Source organism: Gossypium arboreum, chromosome 3 (genome assembly GCF_025698485.1).
Source record: "Gossypium arboreum isolate Shixiya-1 chromosome 3, ASM2569848v2, whole genome shotgun sequence".
In the NCBI taxonomy this organism is placed as follows: Eukaryota; Viridiplantae; Streptophyta; class Magnoliopsida; order Malvales; family Malvaceae; genus Gossypium; species Gossypium arboreum.
This window is the reverse complement of record NC_069072.1, coordinates 72,794,737-72,811,052: the sequence shown is the minus strand read 5'-3', so window position 1 is coordinate 72,811,052 and position 16,316 is coordinate 72,794,737. Positions and strand designations below refer to the sequence as shown.

General features: G+C 34.2%; 2 protein-coding genes across 2 annotated transcripts; one reads left to right on the top strand and one right to left on the bottom strand.

Annotated features, from left to right (window-relative positions):
• The first annotated feature begins 7,818 nt into the window (after nucleotides 1–7,818).
• Nucleotides 7,819–10,687, top strand: LOC108466101 (uncharacterized). Its single transcript, XM_017766466.2, has 3 exons — nucleotides 7,819–7,941; nucleotides 9,948–10,156; nucleotides 10,252–10,687. The coding sequence occupies exons 1-3, from the start codon at nucleotides 7,819–7,821 to the stop codon at nucleotides 10,685–10,687; spliced, it is 768 nt and encodes a 255-aa protein (XP_017621955.2).
• A 78-nt stretch (nucleotides 10,688–10,765) lies between these two features.
• LOC108466100 (probable apyrase 7) lies at nucleotides 10,766–14,260 on the bottom strand. Its single transcript, XM_017766465.2, has 3 exons — nucleotides 14,035–14,260; nucleotides 12,521–13,914; nucleotides 10,766–11,525 (listed from the first exon to the last, which is right to left on the bottom strand). The coding sequence occupies exons 2-3, from the start codon at nucleotides 13,662–13,664 to the stop codon at nucleotides 11,362–11,364; spliced, it is 1,308 nt and encodes a 435-aa protein (XP_017621954.1). The 5' UTR covers nucleotides 13,665–13,914; nucleotides 14,035–14,260; the 3' UTR covers nucleotides 10,766–11,361.
• Nucleotides 14,261–16,316: the final 2,056 nt, after the last annotated feature.

Below are 16,316 nucleotides of genomic sequence, written 5' to 3'. Positions count from 1 at the left end.
ATTTAACAGCTATTTTACAACTTGTGCAAAATGGTCCTTTTAGGTGTTTTCATGCTAACACCTTTCACAAAAGTTGGTTATGAGACACCCAAGACTCATTTTCTTCCACAAAAACTTAGCAAACATTACAAATCCTTTCATGGATAAACCTTAAACTCTTATTCATTTTGCAAAATAGTACCCTCATTTGAAAGCTTATGCTCCAAGGGTCTCAAAAGTACAAAAATATTCAAGAAAAGCCATAAAAATTACTTACTTGCAAGAGGAACGAGTTGCTGAAATTTTTGAAGCTCAAACCCCTAACAATGGCTGAAAAATTAGTGGTAAAGAAGAAAGAATGAAAGAAAAAGATGGTAGCTAGGCTTAGGGCATTATTATATCATACATTATGTCATCAACTTACCTAATGTTGACTTTTCAACATTTTTACCTCCCATGGTCGGCCAAGCTATCACAATAGGGTCTAATTGTCCTTTAAAGACCTCCAATTTTTATTCTCTAGCTATTTGACACTTTTAGCTATCAATTTGGAACTTTTGCATTTTATGCGATTTAGTCATTTCTCGCAATTAGACTCGCAAACGTCAAAATTAACTCACCAAATTTTTCATACACTTATATAAACATGCAATGAATCCAAAATAGTAATAATAAAATAATTTATTCAACTCTGGATTTGTGGTCCTGAGACCACTATTCCGACTAGGCCTTAAATCAGGCTGTTACAATTACATCTTGACTTGTATACTTGCAGATACCGCATTGTCATTCTATATTTTATTATAGTATTCACACTCTGGTGCTAGTATGCCCGAAGGCGGTCACAGATCGGGCCGGATCAAAGGTGTTACAGGAAATCATATAGAGGTTAACTACGTGAGGAATATAGGATATAACCCTTACTCCAACACCTATAACCTGGGATGGCGTGACCACTCTAACATTAGGTGGAGAGGGAACCAAAGGGGACCTCCTAATCAAGGGAACCAAAACTTTAATACTTTAAAATCCAATTCGCCATATTAGCCTCTATAACCTTTTAGGGCACCCCAAGATTAAGAGAGAAAACTATCCTACAATACTTTCCCTCCATTATCGATTAGGGTAAGTAAGGTAGACGTGCACCAAATTCTTGGTCAATTAGACCAAGTCTTGCAATTATTGCAAAACAACTTAGCCTCTACAATTCCCAGTAATATCAAACCTAATCTGAAGAAGGAAGAGAAGGAACACACCAAGGTGATCACCCTTAGATCAGGGGTTGTGGTTAAGGACCCTATCGAATCAAGTTATCGGGAGAAAGAAATTAGTGAGAAGGATGAGAGCACCTGCACTCCTAGTGTTGGAGGTGGGGTGGGAAAGAATGAAGGACCTAAAAGTGAACCCATACAAATTGAAACTGATGATAAAGCCATTCAACCACCACTACCACCACCAAGCCCAAAGCCATACCATTTCTTTCATGTTTAAAAGACGAGAAGAAGAAAGAGAGTGAGGAGTTCTTGCAATTCCTCAATATGTTTAAACCCTTAAATGTAAACCTCCCCTTGTTAGAGTCCCTTAAGAAAATTCCCAAATACACGAAATTCCTTATGGATGTTAAGTCTCATTAGAAGAAAATAGAGAGAGGAGAGCAAATCACTTTTAATGAGGAATGTAACGCGGTAGTGTCTAGGAGAGTTCCTCCTAGGCTAAAAGATCTTGGTAGCTTTACTATCACAATAGAGATGTAACACCCCTAACCCGTACCTGTCACGGGAACAGGGTTTCGAAGCATTACCAAAACATTCAGAACATTTTTCCATTAAACTACTTAAATTACTATTCATTTACCAAGATCATTCATAACGTCCCTTGATCGAGCCCTCGAAGCCCAATACGAGCTTTAGAATCGAGTCGAAACTAAATCGAGACATCTAAGAATTTTTTGCTACTTTTTAAAAAAAATTCAAGGTGCAGGGCTCACACGCCTGTGTGGTCCAAGGGACACACCCGTGTGACCCTGGGACTTGCCCATGTTGGATGCCGTGTTCGACCCGATGTAACTCTCTGACTTACACACATGGCCATGCCACACGCTTGTGTGCTAGACCATGTGGTTAATTAATTCAATTCAAAATTACGTACAGGTTTCACACGGCCAAGACACACCCCGTGTACTAGGCCGTGTGGCACACACAGCTGAGACACATGCCCATGTCTCTGCCCGTGTGCCCAATTTGAGCATTCTGTTTCTCAAAATTAAGGTGTAGGGGACACACGGCCTAACCACATGCCTATGTTACCAGGCCGTGTGTCACACACGGTCTAGACACAAGCCCGTGTGTCTGCCAATGTATTTCTCACCCAAATTTTCACCCAAGACCTGTTTCAAACACACATCCAAAACCAACCAATTCAAGCATTCAAATTGGGAAATCCTCATCATGCAACAAGGCATATCACTACATGAATATGTGTTTATAAACTTACCTTGGAATAACTTAAGCATTAGCATCATTTGATCACAAATACATAACATATCACATATGAATATAACATCATAACCTATTTAATCATGCCAAAATAAACCATTACTAGTCATTCGAATGGCTAGGTTACAAAATAACATTTCTAGCCACTATTGGCCAAGTTGTCCTATACATGTCATTATACCAAAATGATTTCTACTAAGTATACCCAAAATAGCTAGTTGATAGTGTGACGATGCTCCAATGATCTTCCAACCTTCACGAGCTTTTGAGCACTATAAAATAGGGGAGAAATAAAACGAAGTAAGCATTATATGCTTAGTAAGTTCATATAATAGAAACTAAACTTGCCAATTTTGTTTATTAATATCTAGGCATACAATGTTATGTTTCCATAAGCAATATTCTTTCAAGTCATTATCATATCATATCAAGATTTTCATGCCATTTCAAGATTTTTACATTCGTTGAATCATTGAATTCTGATGGATGCTTAAGTAGTACACTCGAAGTGTACGATTCAATAATCCGTCAATTCCTTATTCAAGGGTACCCCTTAGGGCACGTAACCAAGAAACACTCTCTTGAGCCACTTATCATATAACAGGATTACCAGTCTAGGCTAAATCCTTTATATAACGTATGCTCAGAAGAGCTCGATTAGGATTAAGTCCAGGCTAAACCCTAATCATAACGTATGCTCGAGAGGTATTATATCGGGATTAACCGTTCGGGCTAAATCTTTTTTGTAACAAGGTCAATGGGATTACACATTCAAGCTAAATCCCGTCCGCAACAAATGCAAGACCTCATTCATTTTGGAAAGCATACCTACTCATCAGAACTCTATATTCAATCAGGACTTAACCCCTTTTTCACTAGTTCAAGCATGTATCAATTTTCCATCATAAAATGCAAGTAAAGAACTTCAACATAAATCACATTACATACAAAAACAACATTCAATTAACATAATTTCATGCCCGATTAAGTTACACGAACTTACCTCAACACTTGTTCGCGTAAAAGTCTACTAATCCGAAATATTTTCTTTTCATTTATCTAACCTCGAATTAGTGTTGTCCGGATCTATATAAATAAATTTAACCATCAATTTCATACATTCCATATTTAAATGGACTCAATTTACGTCCTAGGTAAAATTACCATTTGCCCCTAAATTTTCCATAAATTCTGATTTTGTCCTTAGGCCCGGAAAATGAAACTTGTGCAAATTACTCCCCATTCCAAGCCTAACAAAAGCCCCATTACAAATTTTCCAGCACATGTATTCATAAAATTTCAAAATTTTTCATTAAATTTTACAACTTTTCATTTTAGTCCCTAAATCATGTTTCATCAAAAATCACTTTGTAAAAGTTGTTTATCTATCAATAATCTTTCATTTTCTACCATAAATTTCTAATTTCCAGAATAATACATCCATGACCCATTTTCATAACTTGATAACTTTTCAAATTAATCCCTTAAATAGAGAGATTAAGCTATCTCGATTTCAAAAATACCAAAATTACTAAAAATGGGATAAGAGAACTTACCCAATTAAGCCTTGAAAGTTTCCCCTCTCTCTCCTAGGGTTTGCATAAAATTTTAGGTCGAAGATGACAATAATAAGATGATATTTTCTTTTATCATCTTTTAATTAATTTAATTATTTCAAATTCAAATTTAGTCCTTGACCTTTTCTAATTTTTTCATGGATGAGTCACCAAGAATCTACATACTTTTCTTTAATGGTCTAATTACCATATAAAGACCTCTATTAAAACTTCTCAAATCAATCCACTCGGCTACGACAATCAAAGCGGTCTAAGTTTTCCTTTCCTTTATTTTCTAATAATTATTCTTATTATTTTTGTCATTTTAAATTTTAGTTTTTAATTCATTGATTGATTGCTTGTGGCTAGTTGGTTAGTTGGTTTTTGTTTGTTTAAAATCAAGAAAATTATAAATTTTCCCCCGAGACAACGAAAATAGTCTTGATCCCAAATTGCCTCAGTTCTATTGTTCGAATTCGATGGCATTAAATTTGCCCAAAAAGAGGCCATGGATTTCTATCAAACTACCTAGGGACGGATGTTCATCCCTGAATGTTGTTTTGACCCGACCTCCTCTTTTAATGATAAAATTAGGATGAAGTCTACTTTCACCAGTGGGACGATTTTTGCTTGTTTCCTAAGCAACATGTCAATGTACCCATAGTATTTGAGTTTTACTCCAATTTAAAATTTTCTAAATGTGATCGGGTGTACGTCAGGCATGCCAACAGAGACATTTTCCTCGCTACCATTTGCGAATATTATGGCCTCTCGTGTTACGAGGAGGACGATATGTTGTCCCTTGATTTAAACCACTTTACTAACGTCGACACAGATGCCATTTAAACTACCTTATGGAAGGTAAATACGAATGGAAGTGAGAAGCTTCATTGGGATAACCTCTCTCTTTTAAGCAAACAATCATGTTCCTTATTACAAAAATTTGGATGCAATTTATATGTACTCGTTTGTACCTTGCATTGGATACTAATAACGTTAATGTTTTTAGATCAGCCGTATTATATTCTATCTTGTAGTGCAAAAGAATTTGTGTAGGTACATGGATCAATCAACAGATGAAGCATTGCATTATGGGTGGTAAGGTGCGTATCTATTTCCCGCACTTGATCACTAACCTGTATCGAAGGGCTGGTGTAGACACCACATCCACCGAGCAGATTTATCACCCCACTTACAGCATCATCAATGATTCCTTGCTTCACCAATTCTAAGAGCTTCATAGGAAGCAAATTCAAGAGCAGAATCAACAAAGTAATGAAAAAAATAAATGTACCTCGAGCAGCGAAAAAGCCGAGAAACAAGAAAAAGATTGAGGTTGAACCTACACAGTGGCAATGTCAGTTAGGCCATGACGTATGATACAATACTTGAATGCATGAGGCAATGAAGCTATTCGTGAACACATTTATGGCGAGTCAAGGATCAGAGGCTATACAATGGCCTGCCCGGTCAAGTGACTCGTCTGAGGGCAAGAATGACGGAGAGGAGAAGCCAATGTGAAGAAGAATGACAAAGGTGAGGCAGCAGATGACGAGCCATCAAAGGGTGACGAGGGGACATCACATGCGAAGGTTATGGAAAATGTATTCACACCTGCATAGGATGTTGACCTCCGAGAGCAGAACACGCTCATCCGTCAATTGCGCACCAAGAAAACCACTCCCAAAGGAATAAATATACCAAGAATTGATGAAACTAATTTGGAGGACAACACGTCCAATGCTTAGTTACATGTGTTTGCACTTTCTTTCAAATTTTTAATGCAACATGTAAACTATTAAACACTTTTGGATTTGTTTCTTATTATTTTTATTTTGTGTACTGTGTTGGTTGTTTTTCTTTTTCTTTTTTTTTCTTCTTATGTCTAGCAAGTTACCCTAAAAGACTACACAACATTTCGAGCTTCAACAAGGAGGTGGACCCCGAGCTAGTCTGGTACTCCATTTTAGGAAAGTCCAGTAACCTCATATCTTTACTTAGGACACATTGGGGACAATGTGTAGTCTAAGTGTGGGGGGGTGCACATAATATTATGTGTTTTATTTTTCTTGTTTTTATGTATGTTTGTGTGTTTATTTTAACTTTTTTTCCTTTTTCAAAAAAAAATTCATAAAATATTTTCTGTTTTGTTTTAAAATTTTCAAAAATCCCAAAAATATTTTTCATTTTTGTTTTTCTTTTGTGTAATTGCATGATGATTGGACTATAATTAGGCAATAAGTTATTAGTTGTATATATCTAATAAGTAAATAGAATTGCCAAACTTGTAGACTTTGAATGATTCTAGATAATTTCTTATTCTTAATTGTAGATTAATTAGTTCAATTAGTTAATGTGTATAATAGACGAGAGGCAATAACCAAAATGAAAATATATAAAATGTACCACATGATGAATAAAGTATATGGATCATTGTAGATAAATAATTTGAATTCCTAATTGTTCGTTTAAGTAGATGTATGCTTAAAAAATTTGTTGTTAGATGATTAATTCAGGAAAGATCTTAGGCATTGTTTGATATAGCCTAAAGCCGAAAAGCTTACCTATTGCTATATACCCCTGGTTCCTATATCTTTGAGCCTCAAGTATCCTTTTCTGGTGAGCCTTAATATCAAAGCCTCAAGCCAATATGAGTATAGTACTCGATCCTTCTTTGTCTCGTTCATTAATTACACTACATAAGGGATGTTGATCCATAGACATTAAGGGATAGTAGAAACATTATGGTGGCTTTGTGTGTGAAAAAAAACAGAAAATGAAGGGATTACAGGAATTAATACGTTTAAAATAAAGTGAACGAAAAAATGAAAATAAATAAGAATATATTTGAATCAAAATTAAGCTCAAAAATAAAAATCTTTTGATTTACAATTATAGATTTTGCAGGTACTAATCTCACGTTATACCTTCTATCATTTTGAAGAAATAAGGTATGTGAGAGAAGAAGAAATAAGGAAGTGAGCTTGTAAATAAATTAGGGATGAGTAGGGAACAATGTCGTGTGCTTAACTGTTTCTAGTGCTTGAACTTATTTTGAGTATATGTTGTTTGAATCTAGATTGTCCTAAGTCTCAAAACGCTGCAAGCCTAGAAGATCTTTGGGACTCAAATAAGTCACCAACACAATAATTTATAAATAGCTTGCATTTTTTTGAACGAACATGACTAATTCTTTTTAAATATCTATGAGTGATCCGTATGATTTATTTTGATAGACAACACCTGTACATATGTTCATTTATGTTGCCTCTACATCTATTAACATTTCAACTTAGTGAACTAATTATGTTTGCATTAAGAATAAAAAAGTTAGCTAGTTATCATTCTTTAGTTGCATGTGAGGTAATTCTTGTACTAGTTTGATGTTTTACTGCTATGTAACTTAATTGTCTAATTTAGTCCAAGGGTCATCTTTTTTTTTTTTGCGTGTTTGGTGTGTTTGCTTGAGGACAAGAGGACAAGCAAAGAGTTAAGTGTGGTAGAGTTGATCTATCACAAATTGATAGGACAAATTAGGCTTTTCTGAAGAAGCTTATTCTTTAGTAAAATAGCGTCTTTTGTATAGTTTTTTCGTTATTTTTAGATTTTTAGTTAATAAGTGAATTTTTGCCTATTTTGTGACTCAATTTGACCAATAGAGTCACTGAGAGGCCTAACGTGTGATTGAGTGGTGTAGGGACGTGTTGGATGTTGAAAACGAGTAAAACGACACCAAATCCAAGGGTGTCGCGATATCCACACCTTGGAATCAAGGTACCTCTAACAATATGGAAGATTGGAGACACATTTCAGTTGTATCACGATATCCTCTTTGGATATTACGATATCCACCTTTCCAAGAAGACCCCAAGGCTCGACATTGCCCGAGGTATTGCTATATCATCTTTTGGGTATCATAAAATTTTACTAAGATTACATGGTATCAATTATATATATAACATTTCCATAGTTGTAATCATCTCACTCGCATATTCATACATTATATTCGATCACATGTGCATTTCATACACATGTATATTGTTCTATCGCATAACAATTATTTTTCAATTTAGTAAAACTATTGTTTCTTGCTCAAATTCACAATCACAACTCCATTTCATCATCAAACACACATATTTCATATTATAAGATATATTGCAATATAATTTTCATATCACATATCATAATTTAAGTATTTCATATCATTTCCCATTTTATTCATTTTAGTCCTCTACTTCAATGTTCCATATCAAATTCAATCAAAACATTTTATATTATCATAATAGACTCACCTCAAGGGTCAAACAATCAATAAACATGCATATAAAATCAAACATTTCTATCCTAAATCATAAAAGTACAAACCGAGGTTTCGCACGTTACTCGTCGATGATTTTTGCTTTTCCTTTCCCTTTCCCTTTCGGTTGTTTGGTGTTGTGGTTAGCTACGAATAACCATAAAACATATCATACAACCATTTCCAACCAAATCAAAGTCAAATACCAATTTACACAAAATTTTCAACTTATTCAATTTAGTCCCTAAAACTAGGACTATCATAACTTTCAATTTAAAACTTCTAATTAAAATTTAATTTCACCAAAACTAATTAGGGACCCTCTATTTCGTATTCCTACCTATACTTCATGACAATTTTCCATTTTATTCAATTTGGTCCATAATGTACGAAACTAACAATTAAGTTTTACAATTTAGTCTTTTTCATATACTAAGCTTAATTTATAACAATTTAAAACCAAAACCATTCAATTCTCAACCGAAAACTTTCTAAAACTTTAACATTTTCACAAATTAGTAAATGAGTTAGCTAGATCAAGCTCTCATGATTCGATTTCCATAGAAATCAAAGAAAAATGGCTAGGGACTTACTTGAATTAAAGTAAAAAAAAAAAAAGAAAAGCTTGAAACCCTAGCTACGACATCAAGTGTTTTCTTTCTTGCCTAAAATCGGTTGGAGGAGATGATATTCTCTTTTTTTTCCACCAAAAATTAACTTATATACTAGGATTAAATTATCATTTAGTTTAATTAATCATGTTTTAACCAAATAAATCTTAATTAATCTAAGTTAATGAATAATTAATCATGTTGTCCCCTAACATATGATTTAAAATGGTATAATTGTTGTTTTGAAACTTTGGCTAATTCCAATTTAAGTCCCCAAGTAATTTACTAATTAAAATTTTATAGCGATTGGATTTTTACATAAAGTTAAGACTTGACTAAAGGCTAAGATTACACTCTCTCTTTTCAAGAGTTTTTTAAAAAGTTTCTCCCATCTATTCTACATGTCCTTGCACTTTTACATGAAGAAACTCTCTTAAAAACCTCTTGAATGGAGAGTGTGTGTAATCTTAACCTTTGATCAAGTTTTAACCTTATCATTTTCATCCCATTTTTCTTATTCTTAAGATTCTTCAAAAAGATCACTTACAATAATTCTACAAATACCATGGTCAAATGATTAACAAAAAGCTTCGTTCTAATGTTCGGATAAAAGTGGTGTTTACCATTGAATAGTGGGGGAGATAAAATGATGACCTCCTTCCACATTTGTAATCTTGATTCAATAATCATTCTTCAATCAAAACACTAACTTCTCGTATCTTTTTAATTTGAATTGTTTTGGGTTTGGGTTAATTTAAGTTTAAAACGGAAAAGTTCATAGAACTTTTATTATTAAATTAAATTAATAAAAAGAATTTAAATTCAAATAAAAATGAGAATTATACTAAAATAATATTAGACGTGGGAGAATAGTTAGTTAACCCACATAGTGTTCGTAAAGAAGTCAACTGACCAATAAGGGACAGATCAGTTAATCCACGGCACACTCTCATTTCTTTAAATACAGAACGTCTTCCTTAAGCAAACACCGAAAACCTAAATATTGAAGAAGAAAATGGCGAAAGCTCCAAGGTTAAAGATAACGGTGATAAACTTGCTATGTTTGGCGGTGCTCTGCGGGGCAACTGAATCGCCACAGTACGAGGTGGTACACGCCGAATCCGATTTCGAAATCAGACACTACCGAGACGCCACGTGGATGTCTGCAACCGTTAACGACCTTTCCTTCCAAAAAGCCACCTTATTTGGGTTTCACAGGTACCCCCTCTAAATTTAACAAATTTATTATTGATCTTGATTCTTTGCCAATTAATTCAGGATTATCTTTTAAAATAAATTTGTGGGTGAGACAGATTATTCCAGTTTATACAAGGTGCGAATATGAATTATTCTCGGGTAGCCATGACATCGCCGGTGGTGACGAGCCTAGTCCCGGGAGCTGGGCCACTTCACTCATCAGCCTATGTTGTCCAATTTTACTTGCCTGCCAAGTTCCAGGACAGTCCACCAACCCCACTTCTGGAGCTAAACCTGAAACCTTACGCATGGGATTCTCACCATGTTGCTGTGAGAAAGTTCTCAGGATTTGCTACGGATGATATTGTGGTCAAAGAGGCTGCGAAGCTGGCTACTAGTCTGAGCTTGTCTCCATGGGCTAACGCTACATCTGCTACTCACTACACTTACTCTATTGCTCAGTATGATCCTCCCTTCAGATTTTTTGGCCGCACCAATGAAGTCTGGGTGGATGTTGATGCCTCTCGTTTTGCTGGAAAAACATCCTTTTGAAACATCGCTTGCCTTTGTCTTCTTGTGCGTGTGCCATACTGGAACTACATCTTTAATCTTAATCATGTGTATTCTAGCTTATGTAATTATATATGCTAAAACTTGAGATATCTTAATGTAATTTTAAACAATATAAGCATTTATAGAATCCAAACCTATGTAAACAAAATGTCAGATTCTTTTCCAACTTATACAGCGTTTTTTTTTTTCCGATGAATCTTCCTACCTAACAAATGAATGAATAAAAGAGTTTTGCCTATACGATCAGGCTAACTATACCAATTACTCAATTGCTGTGTTCAGTATCAATGTGATCACCGTTTTGCATGAAGATAATAAGATGGCAAAGGTACCCCGACATTGGAAACCTTCCTGCCCAGCATGGGAAGCTTTATTTGGCTGCAATGCACAACAAGGAAGAGGGAGAGTAGCAGAACTAAAAGAAAAACTGTAGATGACATCTTTAAGTTTCTTATAGTTGAAATGCTTGCAGAAGCTTCCCTAGTATCTAGCTGATAGACTAGTGCAGCACCTAATGTCCATGAAAGGTCGCCTGGGCCAAATGCAATCTCTGCATTGCCAAGGCATAGAGCATCTTCAATAACTGATGCCACATAAGACACCCAAAAACAATAATATCCAGCATACTTTTGTCTTTGGAAATCACTGTTCCACTAGGTCAATGATGATGAACATAACTGCTCACCCTTCTTCCAAATCTCTGTCACACTGGCCCTTGGACTCAAGTTTAACATGTCGTAAACAACAAAAAACCCAGATAATGCATGGAAGTGTCCACTATGATGGAGAATAGATGTCAATTTTAGCATATCGTTACCTGCAGAAAATATAAAGATTTGTGATATGAGTATAAAGTTCTTCCCAAGAGTAACACAAATCTCTAAGAGAAGGGGCAATGTTTATCAGCATCCATTCTGCGGGAAAAAGAAAATCAAACTGAACCAAGAAGACAACTATAATGAGCACTTTATAAACCAAAAAAAACAAAGATTAGAATTGATTGGTTAAAACAATAAAATCTCAAAAGCATATCTTTTCATTAGTTTTCCTAACAGCATATGCAAGTATGTTAAAGAGCTTTCAAAAGTCAGAAACATAGAGGTAAAATCATGTTATTTTCCCATGAACATAACCCAAAGCATAGAAATAGTGAGCCAACAACTTGTATGCCAGTGAGATCAACCAAAAAGCAAAGGTTGCACTTACTACACCATTGGTAACTGTGAATTGTTATCATGATCATATTTTTAATATTAACTGTTTTTGGCACAGAGCAAAAGACATGTTATATCTGCTGCAGTCAATTATCAAGAAACACAAGTGGTAGAATGCATATTCCTATCTGCATCCATAAGAAATTAATAACCTTTTCTTTGGAACGGTTCAAGTGCAAGGTCATTATCAGCCAATGACTATTGCACAAAATGATTCAAGCATGTCCCTCCAGAAACTCCAAAGCATTGCTAATAACCAACAACGAATAACAAGTCCACTTCATAAGATGAACATGGATTGGGATTTCAATTCACAGCTATATGAAATCAACATATTGTCCTTCAAAGAAAAAAACGAACTCTTAATCCATGGACATGTTTTACGTGGGACTGAGAAATAATAGCCATTAAGTTGGATCTATGAAACAAATACCAAGCCAAACTGCCTAGCCTTTTTTATGTTACCAGATATCACTAAATTAAAAGCTGTTTTTTATATGAATATGGTGGAATCAAAAGATCAGTGATGATAAAGGCATAAAGATATCAAATGTGCATTTTGGTTTAGAAAAAGCAGGAGAGCATGTTTCTAACTTACCACCATTAGGAGATGAATTTGCTTCACAGTTTCTATCAACAAATTGTTCTGACCAATCTGAACCACTATAGTTCATTGCTGCTGCCCTCACAAGCTCCTTGCATTGCTCCCAATTTAGGTCTCCAATCAAATATGTTGAAGAAAACCGAGTTTTATGCATTTGAGTTTCAGAATTTTCCATACCATCACTTATGTTCAGCATAGCACAACCAGGGCAAGTGTAATTTTGCACAAAATTAGAACTGAGACAAGGGTGCCTGAGTTCAAATCTGTAGACATTTCGCCCATATGTTTGATTTTGACTGAGCATGACGACTGTCCGATCAAATGCCTCATTCAAACCAAATGCTGGTAATGAGAATGCTAAAACCTTATGATTTGAACCAATATTTGATGTCATCACATTTCCATTGTCATTCTTGTCAGATACTTCAACCACAACCTGCAACGATGAACCTCCTAGATCGAGAAGTCCAAAGGTAGATGCTTTGGAGGAATTTCCAAGGCTACCCATTTTATAGTTCAGAGCAACCCAACCATAGTAGGCCTCTTCTTTCCCTGTCAGAACCCTTATTGAGTTCTTAGTATACACAAAAGAATGTTCCCTTACAACAATCTCTATATCATCCAGAACCTGCTTAGCATCCCTGGCTACCAATCTTCTCAATCCAGCAGTAGCTAAAATAATAATGGGAATATGTCCATGTCTTTCATGAGGTACCCTTTGTTCTGCCCATGCAATCAACGGTTCTAAAGATGCCCTCACTCCTGAAGCATTACCGACAAATTTGTGTAAACCAGGCTCGGTCTGCATGCAATGATAGTGGCAAGATTGTTTCGCAAGTGGACCCTTGGTCAAATCATCTGGATAAGAATGCAACAAAGACGGCAGACTGTCACTGATTAAACCCCCTTTTTCCCACTCGAAAATGTTCACTCGTGTTCCAGTGCTTCCACAGTCCACTACAACAGTATAATATGAACTCTCTAATATATTTCGGGCCTTGACAAAATTAAATGCTAAATAAACACCAATAGACGATAACAGAATGAGAAATCCAAAAGAGAAAACATTGAAGACTCGTTTCCATGGATTGAATTCCTTAGCAGACAACTTAACTTTGGAAGTTGATTTGGGTTCCATCCTGAACTATCACCATCAACAATTTCCAGATTCTAGATTCTATTCTAGCAACCATTTCAACTCACTGATCATAATATTAACGCAAATAAGCTTCCAAAATTTGCAAAATAACTGGAAATACACGGCCACCGCTTGCTTACCTAGTTCATAATCAATGTTCACTATCAAATCCCTCGATTTTACATGATTTCCCTTCATTTGAAAAAGACCAACCACAACTTCTATGCTTGTTTGTTTCATTATAAATTGTCTGTCAGACAACGAATTTGAAGATTATTAGAGCTATAGGATCTTATCTAAAGAATCAAAGTACAGATTGAGAGAATACATATATAAGGAAAATAAAATCTAAAAAAGCATATACACGTACCTTAATTATAAACTGAGTTTCGAAAGAACCCGATCCATTACTCCATTTCTTGTAGTAGTTGTCTGTATAAGGATATGGATTCACAGATCCAGAGGTCAGCGAAGACAACTAACAGATTCATCTGATTATTATCGTAATTATCAGTATTCAGCAGAGGTGTTATCCCCGCTTGGGCCGGATTCCAGCCGGGGTTAATAATTATATTAATTTTTTTGTTTTATAAATTGAACTTATAAAAATAATTTAATATAAAATATTATAAATTAAAATAAACAATTGAGATTCAACTTTGAATGTTTAAGTTAAAATTTGACCTATTTTTAAATGAATATATTTTTTTCTCAAATTAATTTTTTAAAAGATTTTTGTTCAATTCCTTTCAAATTTTAATATGCTTATTTATTATATAAATTCAATCATATAGTGAGTGTGCCTAAATCTAATATATATATCACAACTATATAAAATGAAGTTAGATCCATATTATAGTTTAATTATAATAAAACGTAATTCAAGATAACATAAAAAAATCTCCTTATGATCAAATAAAATGTACGAATCCATTGACATATTAAAATCTTTAAATTTTATGATTTTGATCATCTAAATTAACACACAAGTGTTTTAGAAAAGGTGAACTTTTCCCTTTTTCTTAATATTTGATGTAAAGAAAGCTTATATATTTGTAAGTTGAGACCATAACTCTAATATATAACCTTTTAACATTACCCTTAATTTCTTTTTCTTTCTTTTTTTTGAATAAAATTTGGATTGGGTTTCAATTAAATAAACAAACCAAAAGACTCCAACTGGAAACCCAAAAAGAACAATGGCTTCAGCCCAAAGTCAAATAAAATAATAACAAAATTAAAACACCCTACATAACAAACCCTATGTAACAGCCTAATTTTGGGACTAGTCAGAACAATGATTTCGGGACCACAAATCTGACATAGAAAAAGTTATTTTTATTTTATTTTTATGGTCTACAATTTCACAGAATGATTTCGTAAAAATTTCGTTCAAAAATTTTAACGTTTGGGCACTCAATTTAGTAAAAAGGATTAAATTATAAATAGTGCCAAAGTTGAGTTCTACATGCTAGAGGTGTCCAATTGCTATGAGATTTTAAATTAGAGGTCCTTATATGATAATTAGACCATTTTATATTTCTGTGGACAAAAATGAGCATGGATAGGTGAATTTTGAAAGAAAGGAATTAATGGCATTTTGGTCATTTAGTAAATAAATGAATAAAAAGGGAAAATAAAGCCAAAATTGTGTCCATCTTTCTTCAACCTTGGCTGAATTTCATAAGGACTCTATAGCTAGGGTTTCTTCAACTTTCATGCTTGATAGTAAGTGCATCCTAGCCCATTTTTAATATTCTTTAAATTTTTGAAGTCCTCGTAACCCGATTTACCTATTTCTATCATTATTTTGAAGTAGGGTTCATATTTAAAAATTTACCCATGTGTGACATGCATGTATTTTGATGTTTGATGGAAGATATTGTATGTTTAAGGTGTGATAAACAACTTTTACTAAGTGATTTTTTCATGAAAATACCTAAAAGGACCTATTTGTAAAAAGTTGTAAAATGGGTAGTAAAAATCTGATTTGATGAATAATTTGGCCTGAGATGAGCATGTTTATGGTTCGGCTAAGCTTAGGTTACCAAGAAATTGAATACATTTCATTTTACGAGCCTAGGGACGAATTTGTAAATATGTCAAAGTTTAAGGGAAAAATATAATTTTGCCATAGTATGATTTTTAGACTGAATTGAGTAATGTGAATAATAAGTAAGCTAAATTTGTTATTATAGACTAAGAAAAACGAAGTTCAGACTTTGATAATAAGGTGTTTGACGATTAAATCCATTTCTCATATTTCTGTACTGAGGTAAGTTCGTATGTAAATAATGCATTATTATTTATTCTTTAATTGTGTTTTTATTGTACGAATTTTGAATTGCGTTTTGAATAAATTCGAAAAAGTTTCGAAAAATGAGAAATATCCCGATTGAACTTTAGGAATAGATAGGATACGAATGTCATGACATTATGGTTATTTGAGTTTACGTGTAAGACCATATTTGGGATATGACATCGATATGAGATTTCGTGTAAGACCATAGTTGGGCTATTGGAATTGATTTAAGATCCATGTAAGACTATATCTGGGATATGGCATTGGTATGGTACTATGTGTGTGAGATTTCCTGAGTATCCTTTAGTATTCCAAGTGGTTCAATGGGTAAGTTAACGATCGTGTTAAAG

Coding starts and splice junctions, on each gene's coding strand:
- LOC108466100 (XM_017766465.2), bottom strand. CDS start 13,664: ATGGAACCCAAATCAACTTCCAAAGTTAAGTTGTCTGCTAAGGAATTC. Junction 11,526..12,520: donor AAATTCATCTCCTAATGGTG/GTAAGTTAGAAA, acceptor TATTTTCTGCAG/GTAACGATATGCTAAAATTG.
- LOC108466101 (XM_017766466.2), top strand. CDS start 7,819: ATGGAAGATTGGAGACACATTTCAGTTGTATCACGATATCCTCTTTGG. Junction 7,942..9,947: donor ATTGCTATATCATCTTTTGG/GTATCATAAAAT, acceptor TAAATATTGAAG/AAGAAAATGGCGAAAGCTCC. Junction 10,157..10,251: donor ACCTTATTTGGGTTTCACAG/GTACCCCCTCTA, acceptor TGGGTGAGACAG/ATTATTCCAGTTTATACAAG.